This window comes from Necator americanus, chromosome III (assembly GCF_031761385.1).
Source record: "Necator americanus strain Aroian chromosome III, whole genome shotgun sequence".
Lineage (NCBI taxonomy): Eukaryota > Metazoa > Nematoda > Chromadorea > Rhabditida > Ancylostomatidae > Necator > Necator americanus.
This window is the reverse complement of record NC_087373.1, coordinates 17,849,381-17,875,822: the sequence shown is the minus strand read 5'-3', so window position 1 is coordinate 17,875,822 and position 26,442 is coordinate 17,849,381. Positions and strand designations below refer to the sequence as shown.

Sequence of the window (26,442 nt, the reverse complement as noted above, 5' to 3'; positions counted from 1 at the left end):
ATATTATGTATAAGGCATGAAGCATAATACACCAAATTTCGGGGTGTTCTCGGATGCAATCTCATTCCACTTCTCACAATCTTCGAACTGTTGTTACGCTAATTTATTGCTGCTTATTTTCCTACATGGAGCAATTTTGGCTAGCGGCTCTGATGTTTTGAATTTCCACAGGTTGTGAGGTTTTGAAATGGTCGTTGTAGTTATGGTCTTTTAGACAGACTAGTGCTTACTAATTTCTCCCCTTTACACTCCAAACCGTCCTTTTCTCTAACGCACTGCTTGTAACTGCTTTTCTAGGCGTCCTGAACAAGGCTAGTGGGACTGTGTTTAGGAAATGGTGTGTTCCATTATGACTGACAGAAACGATGGTGGAAAAAGATGAATTCACTGTCGGTTAACTGTCTGCTGAGCGATCCGTTTCCTATGGAGAATAAATTGGCTCTTTTATTTATTTTCGGATATAAAGTTGCTTATATTCCACTGCAACTCGTACTAACCGTAGCGGCAATAGTTGCACTCGGACTTCTATGTCCTAAAATAAAACAAGTTGTATCACCGTTCATTCAAGAATCCCGATAGCAGTTTGATTTCTATTGCGTTTTTGCCTGTTTAGTCTCGTACTAAAACATAGGCCTCAACGCCCTTGTGATTCTATTTGAGCCTCCAAACTAAAACTTTTGTTATTATGGAGTAATGAGCTCATATGTGAGTATGCTTTGTTTTAATAGGATCTATCTCATAACCAGTCAGAGTTCTTTCTTTTTATCTTCTCGACATCTAAGGTATGTCTGCGTGACTAAAATTATAACGCTGAAGTAAGAATGGTAATTTCAAATTCACTTGAAGATTCAGTGAAAGGCTGCTCGAAAATTTCGTTTGTTGTTTTTTTTTCGTTCTCCCCATCTTTTTAGAGTTCTTGGAACTTGAGCAGGGCAAAAAAAGAACGGGTTAAAAATATAAGGTGATGAACTAGTGAGAGATTCTGTCACTTAGTGTGGGCAGTTTGTTCTGCTTCCCCACTTACATAGGTAGACAATAAGTTGTGTAAACTCGAGAGCTGAACGATCTTTCTGCGGATTTTGGGTGCTTTGTGTGAATCTCTAGAAAGTCAGCTGCTGTTGCTGTGTAGACTCTGTTAGCCAACTCGATTATTTCAATACTTGACAAACAATGCCTCAATCCACTGGAATCAGATGTAGGCGACGTTCTCACTACCTCCTTACACATCAGAAAAATGCTGTACTTCTTCTAAGCTGTTTTCTTTCAGTCGGCGTGTGAAGACATTGTACGCATGTACGCCCGATCATGAATCAGAGCTGTCGTTCCAGCCAGGGCAGATAATAACCAATGGTACGGTCTCTTTAGCATCACTTATCGATTACTTATTGTCATAAATGTTGTGTTGTTACAGTGTACGAGTCGAAGGAGGAGGGCTGGCTCGTTGGTACGCTCAACGGAAAGACTGGTCTTATTCCTAGTAACTACGTCGAACCATTACCGTAACGCTTCACTTCGTGTCAAGCTGCGACCGTAGTCGCTTTAATTTCTTGTGATCCATAGTACGGGTTTGTAACTTTGCTAGAATCTCTTCAGGGCATGTAACTTTGTGTCTACCCTATTGTCCAAAGTTGGCCAGTTCCCTCTCCCTTAGTAGATGTATTTTCTCTTTACTTCTCACCACTTTTAGCATGTGCCGGTGTAGAGAGGGTAGTTTATTACGGAGTGCTTTGTTGGGCACATCGATGTTCATACGCTCCAAGATTGGAAAAACTTATTCTAATCGGCACCACCCACAGATCTATTCTGCTTCGCTGTGCTTTTGCTTGCCTCGTTCGTCCTACTTTGGGGGTCCCACCTACCTGAACTGTCTGCGAGCTGGAAACTGCTCCGGATTGTATAGTATTTTATTACTTTGAGGTCAGTACGCTCCTAGTCGCGACGATGCTTGGTCAGCGTTGCTGGGTTGCTAATTTGTGCTGTTCTGGAATAAACATTTCACTGAATGTGATGTTGGTCGACCGCAATGGATTTCGCCATTCGGTGATTACAGCGTTGATCACAGATAGCTATTATTACTAATCATTGTGTCTCTCAACTTTTTGTTGTGCTTCATTCAAGAAAGCAAGCTAACATGCTGTTTTATAAGTAAGCATGTATGAAGAGAAACTATAATCTTCGCAAACCTAACAAACACAACTTGGTAGAAATGGGACCAAGTTTTCGTGGACGCTGGATTCGATGGATTGAACAATGACATTTCGAATTCGGACTCTCGACTGAATTCGACAGTTCGACATAACGAAAGCATAGTGAATTTCTATATGTATATACCGTCTAAGTGCCTTAGCCTCAACTCACAATGGCATATAGAAATATTTAAACTACTCTTGCTTAAAGAATGCTGGTGAGTTCTTATATTGATGCTGTCGCACAAAATGTATAGGGATAGGTAGGCAATATACATGCATAGGCAGATGGCCGTGATGGAATTCATTCACCTCCTTTCTTGAGGCGAAGACTGTCGGTGTGATGGGATCTTCGATGGGCAATGAATACACAGACTATCTCTTTATTTTGGCAAAACCATCACCAGAAGATATGCGGGTTGAGATCAATGCGCTATGGCGACAATTCGCACTGACGTCAAGGGAAAATAGGAGTAAAACGCATTACAATACAAAATATCAAGGAGCCAAAAATACATGAAACGTCCAAAAATTGTCGTGTGGTTGCTGCGGTCCCATCAGTAATGCTGCATTTGAATGTCCTTAAATCTACTTGTTCGCATTTCTGGTGCTATGCTTCCTCCTTTTGTATGAAATACTGGTTCATACGATAGTGCTCTATTCATAGTGCTGCTCAAATAGTACCTAGTAGATGATAACATGGTTTGATCTCATGAAATTCGCACCATTCTTCAAGACAGCGCGGCGCGGTTTTGAGAAGAGGAGGATCTGCGAGAAGTCCTTAACGAAGTAAGAACGAAGAGTGAGGAGAAGAAAGGTCAGGACGAACTCACCATCACGAGCTTTTTCTTGCGCAATTCTCATGCCCAGTGAGTATTACAAAGTTCAACTGAGCGTGAATCGCGTTCATACTAACTTCATAACTACTCTCTCTATGCGTATATATTTGAGGAGAGATCTCAACATCGTCAATTCCTGGATACGCTGTCTTTAAGTGAAGTCATTCTCTTGCGACAAAGTGAGTACAATACTCTGCATGAACATTGAAAAACCGACGGTGAGTGACGGTGCGGCACTGTCGGCCACCGTCGCTTGCTCATAACTGCTCACAAAATGGAAACTTCAGGACAACTTATATATCATTAGATTCCTCTCTTTGAGATCTATACAAAAACCGACATATTGTTGAGAAAGGGACAAAATGACGCCAAATATGCGCCAAAAAGCAATAATTGGAACCTGATATAGCCTAAGGTTATGGTTGAAAAGAGTTCAGAGACTCAAACTTTCACATTTGGTCAGAGTAGCAAGAAGCTGTTGTAGGCAAGTACTTGAAATTGTTGATTTGTTGTTTTTTAGTCATTCGTGCGTCATTTTTAGTCATTTTAATTGTTGTATAAAATAACGGTTCGTCCTTACTTTGAACGTTTGTTGCAGGGAAAGAAGTTGTCAAAACAGCCTATAAAATCGCGGTAGCGCACAGCTATTCCTGAATTTTGTGAGATTTGTACTGCATATAGATAGGCGAACCCCGCTCGTACACTAGAGTATCGCGATGTTTGAAAATCCCACTTTTCGTCTTTTTCCTTTCATTTAATCTCTACTTTGCACCTCCGTTAATCACCACAACAAAGTTCAAATCGAAGGAACCTAATCAGAACTCTTAAAACAGATAATGTACATTAGTTTGTAAGGTTTGTTTCCCTCTGTATAGATTTTCTCGCTCTATTATAAAAAAAAACAAACCTTACAAACTAATGTACATTATCCGTTTTAAGAGTTCTGATTAGGTTCTTTCGATTTGCACTCTGTTCTGGTGATTGATTGAGGTGCAAAGTAGAGATTAAATGAAAGGAAAAAGACGAAAAGTGGGATTTTCAAACATTGCGATACTCTAGTGTACGAGCGGGGTTCGCCTATCTATATGCAGTACAAATCTCACAAAATTCAGGAATAGCTGTGCGCTACCGCGATTTTATAGGCTGTTTTGACAACTTCTTTCCTTGCAACAAACGTTCAAATTAAGGACGAACAGCTATTTTATACAAAAATTAAAATGACTAAAAATGACGCACAAATGACTAAAAAAACAACAAACCAACAATTTCAAGTGCTTGCCTACAACAGCTTCTTGCTACTCTGACCAAATGTGAAAGTTTGAGTCTCTGAACTTTTTTCAACCATAACCTTAGGCTATATCAGGTTCCAATTATTGCTTTTTGACGCATATTTGACGTCATTTTGTTCCTTTCTCAACAATATGTCGGTTTTTGTATAGATCTCAAAGAGAGGAATCTAATGATGTATAAGTTGTCCTGAAGTTCCCATTTTATGAGCAGTTATGAGTAAACGACGGTGGCCGACGGTGCCGCACCGTCACTCACCGTCGGTTTTTCAATGTTCATGCAGAGTATTGTAGTTGACCACAAAAGCGGAAACAACAGAGTAAAGACTCACCAAAAATGCGGGCGGACTCGGAGCGAAGCCGAGGAAATTATGGCTAAATTCTCTTCCCATTAAAATACCATGCTTACTGTTATGTCAAATGGTGAAAAAAGACTGTATTTCACAGTGGTATAAATGATATTCATAATAAGTAATTTTTATTATTGTCAAACTTTATAACTATTAGATCATTAATTGTAATTCTTAATAAATAATATAAATTATTAGTTGTAATTCCTATTAAATAACGGAATTTTTGTATCCCAGAGAAGTTAAGATTAAGATCTAAATTGTCCAAATAAATTCGCTGAAAATACTTACGAAAAATGGCACATCTGATTTTAGGAACCTCATTTCAAAAAGTCGAAAGCGTTAACTTTTCTGGATTGGTGTCCAGCGAAAAAATACATGCATCGCGTTTAATTTCAAAACGCTTTAGCTTTCGAAAAAAACATGCATAGTACGTAACAGTGTCATATATGTAAGTTGCGATACTGTGATTTTCATTTACGTTTGCGATGATGCATTGCTATATATTTGCGGATTCCACTGGTAGCGAAACCTATCCTTATTTCTACAGTTGCATCAAGTTGGGCATAATACAAAGAGGACCAGTTGGACAGAGTGAACCCCGCAAAGACTGCGTACATTCCCCGTTATTCAAGTGATATATTTGGTGTTTTTTGGAACGTTTAATTTATGCTCTGCTTTCCTTTTTAAGGGGTACAATGTCTTCAAACTACATATAAATTCCGTAATGGATGAAGAAAGTGTAGGGGTCTCCTTCACACGAATCATAAAATTTCAAACATGAAACAAACAAAAAAGAACAGCAACACTAACAACGAAATACAAAAATACTCTCAAGAGAAAGAAAACGACAGGGCAAGTAGGAAAAATCCTCATTGTGATTAGCTTCTTCACGAAGTACAATACCGCTACTAACTTGTGTCCCAAAATCCCCCCCCAAAAGAAAAACCCCTCAAAAAACCTGAAATATTTAAAAAAAATATAAAAAATAAATTTTAAAAAAAATAAAAAAAAAAAAATAATTTAATTTTTAAAAAAAAAAAAAAAACTTTTGACAAATGTGTGGCCTGAAAACGGGCAAAGTTTCCTCAAGCCCCGTTAATTACTTTCACACCTCCGCAATCCTTCCATTGGCATATCCCGCAGATACATCTCCATGAAAGGAAGGGGTGCTCATAGGATTTCCGCTTATTTCTCGAAATTGGACAAAATGTTTATTACACCCGTAATCAGGAGGTTATTTAGAGCATTTTGGTACCCCACATCATATGTTGGTTCGAAATTTCCATTCTCTTCAGAAATTCACGAAAGTGCTCCATCGAAGATTAATAAAACGTCATGCTTTCAAAGCTGTGAAAAATCTCCTCGGAAATTTTTCAGCAAACAACTTGTACTTGACAATAGTTCATACTGTAAGTTCCTAGCTTTGAAAATGTCTAGTTTTTCCAGTGTCAAACTTAGAACATTACTCTATTTCGTTATTTGGTCCAATTTTTGAACAGCTGTCAACAGCTTAGAATGAACGCTTAAGTCTCGCGATTCGGTACTTGCCTAGAACTCTCCTTCCTTTACGAGAAGTGAATTAGGCGCTAACATTGGATGACAGCTGGTCATGGTTTTCGAGTGACCAAATTGGAGAAAATTTCGTTTGTTTTCACAAAACAGAAATTTTTGCAGCCTCTGTGAATTCTTTCAGTACCTCAAATAACTAGTTCTTTTCACAAAGAGACGCTCTTTCGAATGATGTTGAATTCACTTTCATTTACAAGCTTCAAAATTTCAGCACTGACTCCGCCCTCTTATAGGGCAGGCGATATTCTATAGCTGGAATGGTTATCGCGGCCCAGGCATGACGCCAGGGATCTCACACCTTCGATAGGTGACTCCTCTGGCGATTCGGCGTCACAGAGAGACAATGATGTTCGAACATAAATGAACAGTGACAACAATCCTATATAGTTCTTATTCACAAAAACAGCAGTGATAATTTGAAACGGCTAGGAAGGAAAATGACTGACGAAACTAAACCAAGAAATAAAAAGAAGAGGAGAGGGTCAAACTTTATAACTATTAGATCATTAATTGTAATTCTTAATAAATAATATAAATTATTAGTTGTAATTCCTATTAAATAACGGAATTTTTGTATCCCAGAGAAGTTAAGATTAAGATCTAAATTGTCCAAATAAATTCGCTGAAAATACTTACGAAAAATGGCACATCTGATTTTAGGAACCTCATTTCAAAAAGTCGAAAGCGTTAACTTTTCTGGATTGGTGTCCAGCGAAAAAATACATGCATCGCGTTTAATTTCAAAACGCTTTAGCTTTCGAAAAAAAAAAACATGCATAGTACGTAACAGTGTCATATGTGTAAGTTGCGATACTGTGACTTTCATTTACGTTTGCGATGATGCATTGCTATATATTTGCGGATTCCACTGGTAGCGAAACCTATCCTTATTTCTACAGTTGCATCAAGTTGGGCATAATACAAAGAGGACCAGTTGGACAGAGTGAACCCCGCAAAGACTGCGTACATTCCCCGTTATTCAAGTGATATATTTGGTGTTTTTTGGAACGTTTAATTTATGCTCTGCTTTCCTTTTCAAGGGGTACAATGTCTTCAAACTACATATAAATTCCGTAATGGATGAAGAAAGTGTACGGGTCTCCTTCACACGAATCATAAAATTTCAAACATGAAACAAACAAAAAAGAACAGCAACACTAACAACGAAATACAAAAATACTCTCAAGAGAAAGAAAACGACAGGGCAAGTAGGAAAAATCCTCATTGTGATTAGCTTCTTCACGAAGTACGGCAGAAATGTTGAAGTCATCGAATGTTTTTAAAAGAAAGAGAAATTTTTAAAAGAAACCTATGAACGTAATAATACGGCTGCTATGAATAATAGATATAATAATATGGGTTAAAATTAAACAACTAAGAAATGCGTGTAAAATCGGATTCGCTAGAATTTGAAACCTCTCAAGGTTAAGGACTTGAACATTAAAAATTAAAACATTATATTAACACCGGATAATGTTGTCGGTAGAAAAATCAACCTTGGAAATAAGTTTTTTTTTCCGCAACTGTTTAGGTTAAGTTTCTGTTTTTTTGCCAATCTAAAGATTTGAAACCTTTTCACACAAAATTAGAACTTTATTCCTCCAAAATCATGACATGGATGTGCACCTGACTACAAAAAAAAGCATCTAAAAAGTGAAGCCAAGGATATAATAGTCGCCCAGCATTAATTATCCGTGACCAATTCGCTTCCAAAAGGAATTTCGGTTGATACCAACGTGTATTCTATGCTACGCCTGCAATATTTTTTTTTTACAAAATTTATTTTCAACTAAAGTTTTGGAGATCGAAAATGTTTTTTTTGAAAACTTTCAATATGCATCTTCAAGCATTCAGTAGCTTCGGTACAGAAGTCGATGTTACATTTTTTAGTGTTAAGCAACTTGAAAAATAAGAACACTTCGACCTTCAAAGTCAGATTCGTAAATTTCTCGAAGTTTCTTCGTCTCAATCCAAACAAAAGAAAAATTATTAAGAGATGACCGGAGAGGTTTTTCTCAGCGTAAAAAATAGCTGACTTCTGTGAAACTCCATGACAGAGCTGGCGCACTGATGTATTCGGAAACTAAACGGAGAGATCCCTGCTTGCAGTGATCTCGTGGATGTGTGCTAACGTGGAAACGCGCACATGCTTGGTTGCTCTGGTTGGTCGCCGAATCAGTCACGACGCCACTGAGTGGCACTTGCTTGTTGAGGCATGCTGCGAAGCACACAAGATAGGCTCTAATAACGTAAATTGAAAGTACATCTTCCGTGGGGTGCACATGCATTTTTCAAGCTATTGGACCAATGACGGGCATCAACTATGAATAACATGTTACAATGACACATCCTTAAAACCATCCAACGCCCTGGATGAAGATATTTTTTTGTTTTTCCTTTTCCTGCCCGCGAAGGCTCACGAGAATTATCTCAGTTCCATTGGGATTTTCTAGGTCTAGATTATAAAGTACTGCATCTAGTTGGTCATCCCATAAATACTGCGGATTCTACAACTCCTTCGTATTTCGATGTCAAGGTTCTTTCTTTCCTCCTCTTTTAATCTAAAATGAACTCTTCTTCATTTTTTTTATCACTCTCCTCCATCTTTTTGCTAAACTCGCAACTTTCCTCGTCCCATATTCACTGGTGCAATACGAAAAATAGTCCTCTAATGCCAGCAGAAAAACCGCGTTGTTTATGGGATGACGCATTCTGCATTTTGTTCCCCGGTTACAAGCAAGTTCTCATGGTTTATGATGTCATACAGTTAACATCAGTCCTGATTCGAATCGTGATGTCATCAGCCTGCAAAAACTGAGTACGAGTAAATCATCTTAGACGGACAATCCTTCCCGCTTTTCCTTTAATCCCTCAACGTCACATCTGGGAAACTTCCGAAATTCTGCAATAAAGGTACGGTATGTCTTTAACAGGGACGGTTTGCGGATGTATCCTTGAGGATGCATCTTAGAGTGAGATTCATTGATGTTGTGTTGTGTTGTGTTGTACTCCTCTCCATTACATCCTGTAGTACTTTCTCTGCGAGACGCTTGTGGGAATTGTTTATTCATTGCAAAAAAGGTTAGCATCAGCACGCAGCCAAAGCCCATAGCCTGACAAGTCAAATGAGAGGAAGAATGTAATCTTTAGCAAAACCCCTTCGTTTCGTAAAGCTCAACGGTCGGACATTGCTGAGTGACGTTACTGAAGACACTTAGCATTTGTAGACAGTTAAGGAGAAACATCAGACTGACAGGGTATGGGACTGTAAACGAGTGATCAGAACAGACAAGCGGATTGATTATACAGTGCGTTGCTCTGTAGATTCGGAAGACCGTGCAGAACTGTGTTCAAGTACGTCTCGGCGAACATGCCGCCAACCGCAACAGGCGATAATTTCAACAGAAGCAAAAAAAAACACAAAGCATTGGATCAAGACTAATCAGCTTCAGCATCAGCGTCATTCAGCAAAGAGATTGATCTTCTTCTTGCAAAACCACAGTGAAAGAAGCAGCAACCAAAACTTGTATTATCTTTGAACCTTTGACCGTGATCATTCTGACGGTATCATGGCACCGCCGCCATTTGTCACCTGCCACCACGTATTAGGCGGGTTCTCCTGCACACGGCAGAAGAGCTCATTTTATGAGACAAGAACGGTTTTCCGGTGAATTGTGTCACAACCAATCCGCTCTTCTCGCGTGACGCGCACGTGGCTGTAACGAGTCTCATGTGGTTATTTTGTTGCGAAGATCGTTTCCTGTGGAACTGCCCTGTTGTCTTCAGTAAGCGCGGTGCATGAATTGGTAAAGGAGAACACAGGAATCTGCCGCAACGCTGACAGCATCTGAAGCAGGGAGCTTCACTGTTCACTGTGTGCAGCACCTCATCCTCATACATCGCTGAAACAGTGTCTCAGGCGCGGAGAGTCTGTATGAAACACCAGCAGCCCTTTACATGACTAGTTCGAACCTCATTAGTTAGAAATTATAGTAGGGTCAAAATGACATCAAGCATGGTCGTTGCCTGAGTGGCTAAGCTCAAAACGGCGCAGTGGAGCCAGCGGTTGTAGTCCAGGTGCCACCATCACGAACTACAGTGATGGATTTTGTCAGCAAGGGTCCCGACTATGTTCTAACCGCTACGTTCACCCGCACCGCTTCGAGCGCAACCCGCTTACGCCATTACGCCGAGCTTCGTGTCGTTTTAACCCGACTACAGTTTCACCAGTCAGGTTCTCATAAAGGCGATAATTATTTGCTGCAGCTGAGCGTTGAACATTAGCTCAAAAGCAATTTATTCTATTCTACTCCGTTCCTGCATTCAAATGGAAGTAGTAAGTTTGTTAAGAACACTCTGATAAGCTCTGCGGCAGAATCGTGTAAACAGGTACAGCAATCAAATCTGAAGGAAGTAGGAAGAAATCCACGTGCGTTTGACGTCTACCCTTCTGCGTCGAAAGTGATCAGAAGCTTATGGGGAGCAAGTAGCTCAATAAATTAACTTATTGCTATCCATCACTGTGAATAAAAGATATGCAGTGAACTTGCTGATGACTCGATTTATCGAGAAAAACAATTCACTGGGAACAAAATTGCTCGAAAGTCCTCACTTTGAGCGAAGCGGAGTAAGTTAAGTGATGCTAGATTTTTTCTCTGAGATCTGTTACAAATTCGATTTTGCTATTCCTACCAGGCGTTTGCTCAGCCCAGTCAACCTGTTCTTTACAAAATTTGAAGGAAATGCTAACTCCCCAGAACAAAAAAGTGAAAAGTGAACAAAAAGCGAAGAGTCGATTGGTGAGCACTTCTAATTTGAAAAATAGGTTCGTACTTCTGATTTACTGGATACGGAAGCAAGAAACAGAGTTAGTCACAGCATTAGCACCAGAATGTGTCTTTTGCAAGGTGTGTTTACGTGTACCACAAAGTGTGGGTAAGTAAAAAGAATGCTGGTTTGCTGCTATCAGAAAAAAAATCCCCAATTAAATTAGAATCTGCTCATTGTTTCGAAAACATGTGTAAGGTTTTCCTATGACTATAAAGTCTTCTGCAGTCGAATGTCTACGAACCTCGACAAATGGATCGTGCTGGAGATTTTCTTAATACTCGACTCGATAGTATTGCATATAGTGTGCATTTTTATATTACGTTGTTACTTGTTATTAAGATTTGTATTTCGTATCCATTTATATCGAATAGATACTTCGTGAACCAACCTCACACACCAAATATTTCTTCACTTCTCATTTCTTCTTATTCTTATCTAGTAGTATCTGTGAATCCGTTGAGAAAATCTGCAAGGTTGTTTCTCGCATCAACAGCTCGCGCAGACTGCAGCTCCTGACTCTTTTCCGGTGTGCGAAGCCCTGTGTCCTGCACAAGTCTAAAACATACCAAGTAACTAGAAAAACAAACTCGGCTGCTAGAATTAAAAAAAGAAGCGATCTCACCATGAAAAGAAGTCAGAAAGGATCTACTTTGCACGGAAAACATACGAGGATACTTCCATATTCTCCGTTTTACCAGCAGCATCTAGAGGAAACTGCTCCACAGGTGGATTGGAAGCGTAGCATGTTTTCGTAGAGCATACGCGTGCCTATGAACGGTGTGCCAAAAATGAGTGACTGCCAACCCATGAGCAACCGGAAGCCTACATGAAACAAAAGTAATGTCCCTTACAATAAGCCGAATAGAAGTCTGCGATGAATCGGCTCCACTAGAGGAGTCCAAAAATTTCGTAAGAATAAGCAGTTTCGGTGGCGGTACATCTCGCCAATGTTCACACTGTGGAGGTCTTGTCCAGGTAAGAACCAGTCGGACTTGTGCATGTGGAGCTGTTTGAGCACTTCTGGCAGGTAAAGCCTGGAAACAGCCATCACTACACAGTGAAATAAGAAAACTAGAAAAAAAAAACTAAAAACTTAAATAAGTGAGGGCTTCGAATTCGTAAGAATGATTGTATTCTTGACAAGTTGCGACATCGCTTCTTACCAAATTTAAAGCAAATTTTAACGAAATTGAAAGTAAATTGGAAAGAACGCCTATTCATACATCTCAGCACTACCACTGTTCATATTTTTTAAACTGCAACAAAGTATGGAAAACGCGCAGAAACGTTGCTGCCCACGTTGCTCTTCAGTTTAAGATGAAGAGCACGATCAGAAATGTTGCAGAGTAACAACCGAACGAGCCACGTACGGTCGATCAACAGTGGCGCGGAATGCGAGAACTGTTGTCTAAACGTTGCCAAAATGTTCTTGCAAGCTCCTCGGTGCTTTTTTCCTCTTGCTTTTGACAGTCTTTTATAATTTTTTTTTCGCATAATAACGTATGAACGGGACTAAACTGCCTCGTCGGAGTCTTCTTCCCTTAGTATCATCGATTTTTCTGCTGCTAGGAGTTTCTGAATTTTTGGTTTGGAAACATTTAATTTCAACTCCACTTCTTCGTATAATTGCGCACAATTGCCGTTTCGAGTTGTGATCGTAGTCATAATGAAATTCAAAACCCAATGCTGGCACGGAACAACACTAGCCATGCAAAATAACGGTAGAAAACGAATGGTAACCCAATCCCTACAAAGCAAAGAAACTATTAAACTTGCGAAGAAAAGATTTGCCAAAGATTACAACCAGAAGAGATTCTAATACGGCACAATTACACGCGAAGATACAGAAGGAGACCGATTTCTGACTAGAACCTTAGAGTACATCTAAGAGTAGAACAAATGGGAAAACTAGTGGAAAAGGACATTGACAAAATTCCGCACTCATGCATTAAAGGATAAAGTGTCTGGCGTTGATCAATCCGCTTGGGATGTGCCCCCACGTTCACTTCAATTCAGAATCGGTTGAGGTTTACGAACCTGTAACTGGCCCATACAATGACTTGCGGGGCTAGCCGATGTGTCGAGTCAGTGCTTTTATCCTCCCAGACAAGTCTGCGCACTACCATCGTTCTTACCCCACTCACCATGTCATTTGCAACATGCTATGTTACAAGATTCTCGTTTTCAACGTTATTACCGTAGTAAATCGTTTCAATATAGTTGCCTCATTGATCTTTGAAATAGCGATGACAGTCATGACAGTCTTTGAGCATGCAGTCGTCAGATGTCAGCACGCGGGGAAGCCTCTGTATAAGCCCTCGCTCACAGTCGGATGAGGTGGCTTTTTCACTATTTTTTTCGCTTCGAGCGATGAGCTCAGGTTCCAGACGGTTCCTCGAAGGTGCAACAACTAGACATTCCGTGCGGTTTGAGGAGCCCAAGATACAGATGCGCTGCGATTGGTGCTCGCGATTGTAGAGTCTAGAAGAGATTTCTCCGGAACTAGGACTTTATCAATAGAAAAGTGAGTATTATAGAGTTCTGAAAAGGTGACTCAGAACGTGGCGACTCCCGCGCTGCCGCAGTGGTGAATCAGCGGCCGTGTGGTTCCGGCGTTGGGACCCAGACTCGGTGGTTAGAGGCCCGTGCGAGTGGCGATAGAATGCGGAGAGTATGGGTGCTGGTGCCTCCAGTCGAGAGCAGCGGAAGCGAACGGAGTGATTCTGTGACAAATAGCTAGGCGCGTCTATTTCGTCTATTATTATTTAGATGCTATTTTGTATCTGTTGTGTTACTACTACAACAGTTTGCCGCTTGTCCCGCTCACACCCGATTTCGCATTCAATGAGAAGAAGTGAAGGAGACGACATACTTCGAGAGCCAAGCGCATTCACTGACTCAAACTGCAAACATGTCGGAAGGTAACAGTCAGCTCAACAGGTTTGAACGACGATCACGAAGTTGCAACAGCAATCGCAGTGGATCCACATGAGTGACGTCGACCAAAATAAACAAAGCAAACAGCACCTGTGGGCACCGCCTGAAAGCATTGGTTCCTTCATAGCTACTCTCACAATAACTTCGCAGTCAAAAAGGATTACAGCACTGCAGCACTTGAAGGCGGCGTAATTTTGACGTGGTGCGGAAACCACAGTGAAAGCCTAGAGTTCGGGCTCTGGATTACTGAAACCAGCGAACCGCTCTAGTTTTTATGAGATACGCTAGAACGCCCACCCGTTTGCACGCTTTGTTCCCCGTGAGCCCATTCATTGGTTTTACGTGAGTGCGAAGGTGAGGAGATCCACTACTCTTCTACCGCCCGCTCTGGAAAGCTGACTTTGTAGGAAAAAACGACGTCTTCCACCGTTTCTTTACGAAATCAGCGAAAGATGAGCGGAATCACGCTGCTTCCAGTAATCTACTATCCAGACTCTAGGCTTGCTCTGTGGTTTCCGCACTAAGTCAAAATCGTAGCTGCCTTTAAAAGTGCAGCCAACAAAGGGACAGAGTGGTAGTACGCGAGAACGCCGGTGCATAGGCCGTAATTACTAGACGTAGGAACGAATTTGCGATTTTGTAGGCTCATAAGTAGGTCGAGCAAGAAGAACATTCTGGGTTTCGAGGAGCAGCAGCTTCTCAAAGGAAATGAACAGGAAATGCATATGGTGCCGCCGCTCAGTTGAGCCAGTGCTGCATGTGGGTAACCTCGAAAATCCTACAAAACTCAGGTGGAAGGAGAATGGACTGTTAGCACTTTACCCGACTGGATTTCTGCACTTACGAGTTCGCACAGAAACGCATACGTGACCAACGATTTCCTCTGCGTTGAGAAATTAAAGTCAGGAGTTGAAGATCTGATGTTCCTGTACCGAAATGGATCCCAAATTACTTAATCGAATTATGCAAAGCTGTTGGTATCATGCAAAAAATCCCATTCTCCCTTTAGACGTTCTCAGGATTAACTTTTTCCTGGTACTGCTCTTATATCACGTTATCTGTCACGAAGTAAGAAATTTCTTATTCTTATTTTCCTGGGTATTCCAACCACATTGGTTCATATTTGCGGCGAATAAAAACGGAAGCTGAAGACCCGAAGAAGCATAGGGATAAACCATTGGATCAACCAAGGCGGCGCGCGTAAGGCAGCCGCTTTTTTCTGATTTGACGAAGGAGAAGACTTCTTTAGGAGCACTGTACGCCTACCACAGGGGTTTGAAGAGCTGTGACCTGGATTTTTAAGGGGAGCACAAAAAGTATTTGCCTATCGTAGCGCATGTGGCATTCGTAAAAGGTGGTTTAGTGGGGAGAACCTTCTGCAGTCACCTTATCCATACAGCCTAAAGACAGTATAGACAGACGATAACGTGCATCTTCTGAGGCCGTACGTCAACGTGTATTCTTGTTTGAATACTATATTGTATTTGTTTCGTTATTAGGATCAAGTTGGCCGATTGCTTAAAGAAGACAAATAAGGATTTATGAAAACCCTTTAGAATTGGAGCTGGTAGTTATTCATTCTCTCAACTCCGGAATCGCTAGATAATGGAGAAATCAGAGAGCAATTAATCGTAAGGTGCAACCGTGCTTGTCCTTTCCAACACGTGAAAGGCAAGTCGAAATGCATTGTTGTTGGCGAGCAATCATCGGATAGCGCAGCTTTTTGCTCCATCTCCCGGACGAGAATTCAATGGAACGGTAGGAAATAGCAGGGAAAATAGCACTAATCGACTTGCGCTATAGCGGCATTTAAATATTCAAAAACACTCATGGAAGACTTGGTAAAGTTTTACTTTATGCTCTTAGGAGACTTCCACATAGTCTTTTTTCTACTTCGATTCTTTTTAAAAGTGCACCGACACATGCCGTCAGCAGCACCTTATAAAAAAAACCCTGAAATTCAACAAACCAAGTAATTGATTCTGTAACTACACAAATTGTGTCGCTGAGCAGAAATGCAGTAGTTCTTCTCCGTCACATGCAAAGTCAAAGCTTTTTGGAAACAGAATCCGTCGTTCTGTCAAATTAGAATTTTTTTCTGGAATAGTAGTCAATGTTGCCAGCTGGACAACCTCTTCAAGGTTGCATTTTCAGCATTCTTTGAACGAGCGACACTAACCATTGCTTTCTAGGTTCTTTTATGTATTTCACTTCCACTTTGGCCTCCAAATTAAACTTTCTGTGAACCACCGACGGCAAACAAGCTTTCCCTAATGTGCAAGTGATTTCTTCTGAGAGAATGTACTCGACAAAATGGGACCAAAAATTGAATAGAAAAAGTACAATAGTCCACTTCAAGTTGGCTCATTCCATGCGCATCAAAAGGTCAGTTCTGGGAATGAAGGAGCACGAGAATTGGATGAACCAGTGAACAGAAATGCCGTAATGAGCTCGGGGAGACCTAAAGCTCGCTGCAGTGGCGCAAGAGGCGAAACGGGTCGGTGTTGGAGCTTGGGATCGAGACGGATCAAGGCGCTAGCTTCACTCGAACCTTATCAATGACTGGAGTTAGCGGGGGACCATCTCGACCGCAACCGAGTCGCTCCACCGAGTCGCTCACGCTTCTGCGCTAAGTTCATGTTTTGACCTTTGTTTTGTTTTGCAGATGTAAAGGTGTGTAGGTGATTACGTGGAACGTTTCCAATTCACGCAAGACTGCTAAATTTTCTCCCGAAAAAAATAAACTTGGGAATCGCATGATTTTTATAATGATATGCTTGATTATGGAATGCGACATCGAGTACATACGTTGGCGAAAGCGAAAGGCCACACATGATCCACGCGTGACGGGCACTGAAATGATGAAAGCAACGCGCTTGCACGCCACTGGATAGTCGTCGTGTCAAAATCTTCACGTAGCAGATTTTGCTAATATCAAGTCATTGATGCAACGAGACCCGACTACTGATAGCAAATCGCTGAGAAGTTTTGCAGCTACGGAATTGAACAGGAAAGAAGAATGGGTGCGGCGAATAATCTCCCCTTGTTTCAAGCTAATGTTCTGATGTAAATTGAAGCACTAGTGCTAGGTGCAGCCATCGGTGTGAATAACGTGGACACTAATGGTTGCACCTAACAAACAGCAACGTTTGTATAGGTGGTACGTACCCCCGTTAATTTGTGGCTGAGAGTTGGAAAAATAGGAGATTCTGCGTGAGTAGTCGTTTGAACCGGATAAATTCCTGTTGATTGAAACCTTCAGAGTCTAGAGAAATTCTCGTTCCATTTTTCATTTTGTGAATTATTGATATGATATATTAAAAAATATATAACCATTACCCACAATTCAAAAACGCCAAGAGTTGCTGAAACGCGTCAAGTTACCATGCGGACACCTTTCTCTGCTTATACGTGGTTTTCTGCGCACAGCCTGAGATCCAGGAAATGTCAAGGAATTCCGCCTCAGCAGACATGGGTCGAGTCATTTCTGAAAGAACTTCGCTACTATACTAACGGCACTCAGATTTCTTCACCCAGACTAGAAGAACATGTGTCATTACTACAATTTATTGTGAAAGGAAAACCTTCATGTGCTATTTCGTAGGCAAACTGTTGCTAAATAAGGAAGTTCAATTCCGTAGCCTCAATTTAATTGAAGTTTTAACTCCACTTTGTCCCTTCCGATAAGAATCCGTCCAATCTTCATTCTCCTTTCTCTTCTTTAATTACATATCCGAACGGTACACAGAATCCATGTGTTACCAGCTCCAACTTACACATGTATTGGGTTATCCTGTAACAGATGCTGCATCCTATGCAGCCTTTATTTTTCAAAACTAAGACTAACAAAACTTCCCTCTATCTGAAATATCTTTATCACCTCGGACTTCCAATCATTCTCTACCGAAATTCTTTGCAGATTTTTACTTATGCAGTTGAGAGAAATTGTTGTTTGTGTGGTGACCTAATGCGATTTCAATATTTCCTTGATTTCGAACTCCGAAATAAACTCAGAGCGAAATATTCACCTCTGCAGGTAGTGAAGTGCCACAACGTTATTATACGATGTTATTTTGGGTACAAACAGCAATTTCTCACCTTCTCACCTCATTCTGAAAAATGCAAATAGTAACAAAAGTAGCACTAAAAAGTTACACTGGTCCACTGGCCACTAACTGTACTTTTCGTTTAATTTCTCGACCTTTCTGTTCTGTAAAAAAAAACTGCACTAAAGATGGAGAAGAACCTTTCGGCACACAACTATGAGTTTATCAAAGATATATAAAAGATTGAAGAGTGCGCCCCAAATGCGATGACAATCGGTTGAAAAGATAAGATGAGCCGCTTCCCAACGCATCGCAAAGAACACCAACAAGTACTGATCAGAAGCTGTGATCTGGGGATGTGGCAGTTGCCATCCCAGCTAGGATTTGAACAGCAAAAAAGCAAACACAAGCCATCTAAAAACAATTGAAAAGATGTAGATAGCGAGTAATTTTCGCATTTCACAATCGCACTGCCATTATGTACGTGAGTGACTGCGTTCCACTTTATTCCACAGTTTGTAGTGGTCCGCTTGAAACTAGTGATATTCTTGGGCGAAATGAAACTGCGATTGATGCGAAATCGCGAGGCAGTTGGGCTGGTTCATTGATCTACTCTTTGAAACAAGAAATTCTGGAGAACCCTCACATCGCAGAATCCTACGTTAAACATGAAACGACACTGCTATCAAGTTGGTCAGAGCACGATCCAATTCTATGTGTTCTGAAGAAGTTTTCAGTTCGAGAACATTTCGCAGCCAACAAAGCCATGGGCAATGCGAAGCGTTGAGCTTGGATTACTTTTCCCCCTTAACAATTTCCACCGAAATTTCGGCTATTTCCGCTCGCTATTCTATCGTTTTTTCAAATATGGTTATCAACCGTTCAAATTGACGCTTAATCATACTCCAAAGGATGACATTTCGCTGACTTCGAATTTCAAAGCGCTGAGTTTCTGCTGTTTCAATATATACACATGAGCACGAAATTTCCACACCCTCTCTATTTACGTAGATGCAGGTGGGCGCGCTGGGATTCTCGCCTGCCACATTTTCGATATGTTCTCGCTTCTTCGTAAATGTCGGCGCATCACAGATAGGAAGCGACCTCACTCACCCTTTGTGAGGACTGCATCAATCTCTGCTGTCAATAAAATTGTACTCTGAGCCGAACAAAATATCGTTTTCCCAGTTTGGTGCATATTCATCAGTGCAGTCATCTCAGAGCGCTCACCTATACAGCACAGTAACGTTGCTTCGACGGAAGGCGAAGAAGACGAGAATCTGCGTCTTTTATGTACTTCTTTTTCACAATTCACCTCAATTCGACCACCGTAATCCCTCGGCATTTATCGATGCACGAACGTGAGATCTATCGATTGGATATAACCGGAATTTCTGAAACTCACCACTAAAACAGTTCTTAAAAACATTTCTTTTCTTTTCGTCTTCTGTCGAAGAGGTTGCAATTCTACTGTACTTCTTGGTTCTTCTTGGTTCTGCATTCCTGGTTCGTGAAATCTATGAGAGCTTATAGTCGCTGACCGGCATCCTGAACGGAGCGGATTCATTTAGCGCTCGAATGAGAGTTGCAAAAAAGAGAACACATCTCTCTTAAAAGTGATTAAAAAGCACCACAATTTGCATTAATTTCAACTTCAGCTCTCTGAGAGAAGCACTTCAGCATCTGCTGACTTGTACTAAATGGGGGAAACAAATCTCAAAAGTTTAATATTTGTTTCGATGAATAGTAAATAACATCTCCGTTCTTCTCTTCTCACGGTCAAAATCCCGTCGTACTTACTGGATTACTGCCACATCCTTACCCTCCAACGTCTCCTATCCAACCGCCACAGGTAGCATAGCCGTTCAGCCGACTAATTACCTTCAATCTCTTTTGTGGCGTCGGCTCCAAGCTAATTGTCTTATTATTGGTTGTTTATCGACTGCCAGCGTTGAAACCATAATGTGCCTGTCGACTGATGAGAATCCTGTCCACTTAGCTGTGATTTTTAGTTCCGCGCGGTGGGACCATTCCAGAAATGTGTACAGCAGTGAGACGCAATGTTGTGAGCAATTTAATTCTGCCTTCCAAATAAACGTCGCTGTGACGATCCTTGGTTTTCTTTACGATTGGAACGCGGAATCATTACCCATGGATCGCGCAACGATTAGAGGTCAAGCGACTCTTTCCGAATCGAGTTACGCGACGCTCCTTAAATTTTGTTCTTCTGTGTCGATCCTATTCTAGGAGCAAGTGCTGCCGCTACCGTACTCATATAATTCGAAGAACGTTTCCGTTTCAATTCTATTCTTTTCTCCTAATAATTTCTGCAAGATAATCCTTTTCCCTTCGAGGTCCTTCGCGAAATTAGCTCTTTTTAGGCAAATTTCCAGCCACAAACGGCTAGTGCGACTTCCAAAGGCTCTGCCGTTTCAGGGAATGCAATTATAAAGAACGAAACCTTATAATTGCACTGATTGTTCCTTTAGAAAAAAACCAACACCTTTGGAAACAAAACTTCAAAGTCTCCATTGTGGCAGTTTTTTCTCTTGGTTTGCGAAAAACGATAATCCGGACATCTACTCTTTTCACATGTGGATCACTGAAGTTCTGTGAGCTGTTGCAGAACTTCGATAGAACATCGTGGCAGCGTTCAATCAGTGTGATCATTACTCCCTGTTGACACATCAGCTGAAAGCTGATCGTAGGCGATTATCGCTCTGCGCATCTCACCGTTGTGCGTTCCATGCTCGTTCCGGTCAGTACGTCTTCGGTGTTCGCTCTGCTTCCGAACACTTCCACTACTCGAAGTCCAACTGCCCTCGGTGTTGTTTCGTAGTGCTTTCCTTTGCATGTCAGGCAGCGAAATTAGCATTAGAACAATGACTCTTGAGTGATTCGGAGAGCATGGATGCGCACAATTGCATTGCCTCGTGCCTCGCAACTGGTAACTGACCGCGGCATTCCAATTGCAACCGCCACATAGCGGCTTCTATGCTCTCACCTGCAGGCTCGAATATCCAAGATAGCTGCCGGATCGCTCCTCTTGTACTATCGTAGAATTCCGTGGAATATGTAGACCTGGAGTCAGCTTTATTGTGCTTCCGCCCATCCAGCTGTTCGGCCGTTTATCATCTTTTGGCGCCCTCCTACTTAAAAAGAAATGTAAAGAAACGATTGATTTCTTCTGCATTGTAATTTGCCTGCCACGATAATCCACCATCTCTTCGGATTTGTTTTCATTGTGGCCGACTCTTACTGCATCACACTTCTTGGTTCCGATAGAATTATTCGGACAAGATACTTGTACGGTACTTGCATGGTTGGTGAAAGAAACATGTACGCAATTTGATCGTCGCTCTACTCTCTAGTTTCTACAGTACGCTAGAAAGTATCGTGGTACGTCCTGATGTTTTCGTTGTTCTTGTAGCACCGTCTCATTTCATGTTTTGAATGGTGAAAGTACACCACCATTACAAACTGCCGTTGAAGAAATTGCTGTAGTAGAGAGATGAGTAGATTTACGGTATTCAAAATGTACCTATTTGAGGAATTACTGGTATCAGTTTATATCCACGCTACGACGTGTATCCAGTTAAAATCAGCGCTATGCCCGCTTTCTCTCGGCTCGTTTAGAAAAAACTTTCTCCTGGTTTACGCACTCTCAGGAATCTTTTACATATTTTGTTTGTATTTCATACTCTCGAGTTCTCTGTTGTGTCTGTTGAATTACCCAGTCATCGACCGCTTTTTTGAGTCCTCAAAACCTCTTGCCCTCCTCTACCTGTTCGCAATTCTTCTGCAACTCATCATGCTCTTGTCGAGGGAAACTCAACAAAGGGGACTGTAGCGCGCCTCGATTCGCCCTTTGCCTTCCACTTGACCGTGGATAGCCGCCTAATTTGCATGTTGGCAACCCGAGACGTCTCCGGACGGTCCCGAACAGGTCTGCCTGGCAGAATTGGCTCGCTGACACTTGAGTGGCTCGTTACGTGTTCTTGATTCCTAATAGCCGCGATATCGCTCATTCTAATGACGCATCCTCCCAGCTCATCTCATCGTCCACCAACTGTCAGCTCCTCTTATAGAACATCACCAGCACGTTATCGCATGCGTAATTGGCAGCCCATATCTCCAAACATTCAACTCGCTCTGCAAATCCCATCCGCTTCTAATCAACAACGAGTGTTTATGGGGTTTTTTGCGAAGCGAAAGAGCAAGAGTGCACAGCAATAAAATAACGTGCACCTAACGCTTTTTGCACTCATTTTCCTTAGAGATACCGATACTCCCCGGTGTTAAGCCGTGGTGCTTGATTGCTTCCACGAGGCTGCATTCATCCACATGAGTGCTGTGCAGATGATTTCTCGTCCTCTCATCTCCTCATGATCTTATTCTTTGAAGTTACTCCACTCATGGCACGATCTCGCTTGTTTGTTTGTTGTGTTTCGGTGGCAGACGTCGTGGGATCGACTGATATATGAGCACCCTCCATCCACATCCAGCATTTATCTCAAAAGTTAATGAGAAATGAGATAAAATAGTTGCTATGCACATTTTTGAGAGGGTTTCCATTTCTCCTGAGCCCTATCAAGTTACCACGGTGCACAAAGCATTTCTCATTCGCTAATTCTCAATTCACAATGCAGAAAGTACAGGATATAATCTGAGATGTAAGCGCTTAACGAGTGTATCCGATCATGACCTTTTGAATAACCGCAGGCAAGCGAAACCTGCGAATGCTCAGCCGAGTTCTTTTCTGTGGTGTCTCATTCTTGTGTTGGTACTCCAGCTCGTCAAATCGAATCTTCTGATCATCCCCCTCCATTCCAGAAGTTTGCCTCACGTACGTGTGTGTTGTTATGACGTTGCCATTACTGCAGTGGTTGATTGGAAATTCCGAATTCCTAATTATCCTTGCAGGGAGTACGGAGGAAAAGCTCCCAAACTAAGGTTTTGCCGATTATTCCAAAAATTCATGAGAGTCGTAAATAAGATTAATTTTCATCGTTAACAAACATGTTAACAAACATTAATCAAGCAGCTAATATTACAGTAGTACTATATATTGCACCGATCGCGCTGTGGATCACATCGTTCCTGATTGGAAGCAGAGTAGTTGATTTTCTGTGAACAAATTGTACATACAAACTGCAATGGTGTGGACGATCAGAAAATTCCGACAGTCGCTTCAGAAGCGCTATAAAAAAGTTAATTCAAAACATTTCAGGGCGACGTAGTACAAAATTGGTGATTTTGGGTTTTTTTTCGCAACAGATAAGGGTAGAGGTACAGTTCACCCGTTTAACTCCACCTCATAATCCAAAAAGGCGTGTGAAACAGCCTTGCAAGGTCCCGTCTCCCCGACGATGCAACTTACTACGAGATGAAATGCTGACGACCCCACAATCCAACTTATATAGCTCGATTAAGCAGCAGAAACTAACCCATATGCACAATCGCAGTCGAGCTGTAGACTGCTCTCACCTCATTATCCGTAAGAAGTTGCATCGTTAGGAGAGAGGCCTTTTTCTGGATTACTGGTGAATAGATCGTGACCACACTCATACTGGACACTCTGCCCCTGCCTGTTCGTGAAGAGATCCCAACACAATTTATGTTTTTCCGTTTGTCAACGAGGTTTTGGTGAAGCTTCATTCATGGCCTGACTTTTCAACTTCCTCGTCCTCAGCTGAAGCCTGAAAACGGAGATTCTCAGACCACAACATAGTCACTTTAGTGTTGGGCTGGTTTTACTGGGCAAGAATGACCAGCCATGAAACGACAATAGCTCATAATGAAAGCTAGACAGAATTTTCTTCTCTGAACACAGCAGATTTTTGTTTTTCTTATAACGTCATAGGCACCTAGATAGGAACATCGAGGAACACAATCCAGCACAGTTTGCCCAAAGCTGCGAAGAAAGTTTTGCAAATTCGTCATACTTTTCTGGCTAGTTGGTTTGTATTTATGCCGAGAAGAGAAGCTCAAAGGTGAGAAGCAGGTGCGTCTGCTCTGTCGGGAGGGAGCTCCTCGGCTGTGTATCGCCTTTCGAAATTCGAGAAGTGCGTCGATTAATCTGCCACTTCGCATAAGCTCAGACGTCGGCTGCCGCCTTCTGTCAATCATCCAGTTACCATCCGTGGCCACGCCACACCTGAGCGGAACAGACGCCCGTGTTTCTTCGACACTGATTGATCGCCACCTAATTACCACCTTGTCGCGACATCTGTGTTACAAACTGTTGTCATCGTTCAACTCGTCGCGGCCGGTGCTATTATCCACTTGTCATTGCCAGACTGCACGTGCGAAGTACGCGCCATTTGTCACATATGTACGTCTCCAACTCATTTCCTGCGCAGTCCAACTTCCCCCACTGCTTTGCCTAGTCTAGCGTTCTTCATGCACTTTCATGGGTTACTTCTGTGATGAGAAACATTTGTTCGCTCAACACACATAATGATTCAGTGAAGAGCACTCCATGGTTGTCAATGATCGCGGGATCACGCAATAATCCTCACAAGGGCACATGTGTCGTTGATTCGTACACTAGCCTCCGTTTGGTTTTGATTTAGCATTTCTGTGCGTCATCACCTCAAAAACACGGCAGCGATTTGTTTGCCAGCTTTCGGCGACAAGTTTCTGATCTCATATGAAATATGCGGGGGCAAAGTCACGCTGTTAATAGCCTCACCTTGGTCTATTTCCGTGTTCTAAACTGGAGCCCATGTTATTCTGTGAAAAAAAAAACCTTTGCTTTCGAATTATCCCGAATCTGACATGCGGGCCTTCTACGAGCGATTCGTCTATTTTTTAGTTCATGTCAGTGAAAGTATGGCGGTAGTTGAATCACATCGGTGTTTCATGTGTGTTCGAGCACCACCGGTGCTTTCTTAACGAGAAAATGATATGTAGATGATGAATGAGTCTCGGTCAGTTCATAGATATCGCTGCCATTACACCGCGAACGTTGGCTCCAATGCTTCGCATCTGCAACCAATTCTTTCCATGATTCTAGCGTGCCTCTGAGAACATTTTGATCGTTGTGATTTCTCATCCTTCACGATGAAATGGTTCTTCATGGTCCTGGAAACTTGGAACTACTCTTCTGCATAGTCTTGTGTATTCCGTGCGTGCATTCATGGATTGAAGTGAACATAACTAGTGTAACGAGCAGTCAGAACAACTCTAAATTAAATTGCTACTGTTCGTTTACGTATTTCCATAGTAATGGCAGAGAATACATATGTATGATGGAATAGCATGGAGCTTTTCAGCTGATAAACTCTTTCAGATAATAGTCTGGGAGGGTAGATTCTTTAGAACTGATTACTATGTATGCATTATTACGACAAAATTCTTTTTAATAATAATGTGTACATAAGAATTGTATTTTATAAAACCAGTCCATTGTACTGTTAAATGCCAAGAATTTTCTCCTCGCTAATGTTTCTCATTGATCTAGATTTTCTGGGTTGTCCTCTTCGGAGAATTCATCCAAAACTAGTTCATAATTTATTTGTCTCATATGCCACACATACAAATCACATTGTGAGTACATTACATTGTACAAGTACATTGTGAGTAGTGGAATCGAGAGCATTTTTTGAGGAAAAAAAAACTTTTATCCACTGTATGAGAATGATTTCCATATTTTCAAATCCGATTTCGCCTCTGGTATGGCTCTGCTCCTCTTCAAAATGTACTAAAATCACGTTACTTTGCATCCAATTGATTTATTTACTACAACTTGTCCAGCAAACGTAATCCTGTCTTTCTAAGAAACACCATTTAATTCCCGCCAATGGTTTTCCCTGAGGAAAATTCCTCGAATCCAATTCATCATGTTCCCTGTTAAATCAGCGCACTAAATTTGACAGATTATTATCGGTTACACCAAAACGCGAAAATTCTTCCGTTCTTCGCCACTTTTTTCGAATCACCTGCCGCACTTTCATCTCGTACCTTAATTCATGGCGCCAACTTGTCAACTTTCATCAAATCAGCCCCGAGCTCATCGATCTGTGCTGTTTTGTGGAGGAACAGCGAAATGTACTGCAAGGATCTGTCCCGGTCTCAACCACGGCCATTCCCTATCCACAAAACTTCTGTCTCTGATTAAATAAATTGGTATTGAATGAGGGTATTTTTAGCGCCTCTGCGGTTATTTCGAATAGTGCGTTTCGTTTCACTAAAACATGTCAGATCTTCTGATGATGCGATGTTTCATTGGTCCTTAAACGAAAACCGGAACATGTGGTTCGGAACACATACACGCTGATATTGTAGATAATGATGGCTATTAATTATGCAAAAATGCGACAATTCTGTGTCAAAAATGCGTCAATTTCATTGCGATTTCACAGTGATGTGAAGCTGGTGCAGGATTCATGGGA

General features: G+C 41.5%; 4 protein-coding genes across 6 annotated transcripts in view; 3 read left to right on the top strand and 1 right to left on the bottom strand.

The window, feature by feature from the left end:
* RB195_009965 (uncharacterized protein) overlaps positions 1-1,503 on the top strand; it is a gene marked incomplete at both ends in the record, with an annotated part of 38,383 nt that extends 36,880 nt beyond the window's left edge. For both annotated transcript variants that reach the window (XM_064190749.1, XM_064190748.1), the window contains 2 exons: positions 1,268-1,350; positions 1,412-1,503. In XM_064190749.1, coding sequence (XP_064048331.1) covers positions 1,268-1,350; positions 1,412-1,503 — 175 coding nt within the window. The remainder of the gene's footprint in view (positions 1-1,267; positions 1,351-1,411) is intronic.
* A 438-nt stretch (positions 1,504-1,941) lies between these two features.
* Positions 1,942-2,706, top strand: RB195_009964 (uncharacterized protein; the record flags this gene model as incomplete). The annotated part of the gene is made up of 2 exons (XM_064190747.1): positions 1,942-2,040; positions 2,512-2,706. 2 exons carry the CDS (start codon positions 1,942-1,944, stop codon positions 2,704-2,706), a joined length of 294 nt encoding a protein of 97 aa, XP_064048330.1.
* An 8,788-nt stretch (positions 2,707-11,494) lies between these two features.
* On the bottom strand, positions 11,495-13,953 carry RB195_009963 (uncharacterized protein; the record flags this gene model as incomplete). Of its 2 annotated transcripts, XM_064190746.1 has the most annotated exons (5): positions 11,495-11,618; positions 11,731-11,831; positions 11,915-12,097; positions 12,363-12,471; positions 13,101-13,189. In XM_064190746.1, the coding sequence occupies 5 exons, from the start codon at positions 13,187-13,189 to the stop codon at positions 11,495-11,497; spliced, it is 606 nt and encodes a 201-aa protein (XP_064048329.1). The 2 variants fall into 2 exon arrangements, with proteins under 2 accessions (XP_064048329.1, XP_013297186.2); XM_013441732.2 differs by lacking the exons at positions 12,363-12,471; positions 13,101-13,189 and adding an exon at positions 13,936-13,953.
* A 4,571-nt stretch (positions 13,954-18,524) lies between these two features.
* RB195_009962 (uncharacterized protein) lies at positions 18,525-18,833 on the top strand (the record flags this gene model as incomplete). The annotated part of the gene is made up of 1 exon (XM_064190745.1): positions 18,525-18,833. One exon carries the CDS (start codon positions 18,525-18,527, stop codon positions 18,831-18,833), a length of 309 nt encoding a protein of 102 aa, XP_064048328.1.
* Positions 18,834-26,442: the final 7,609 nt, after the last annotated feature.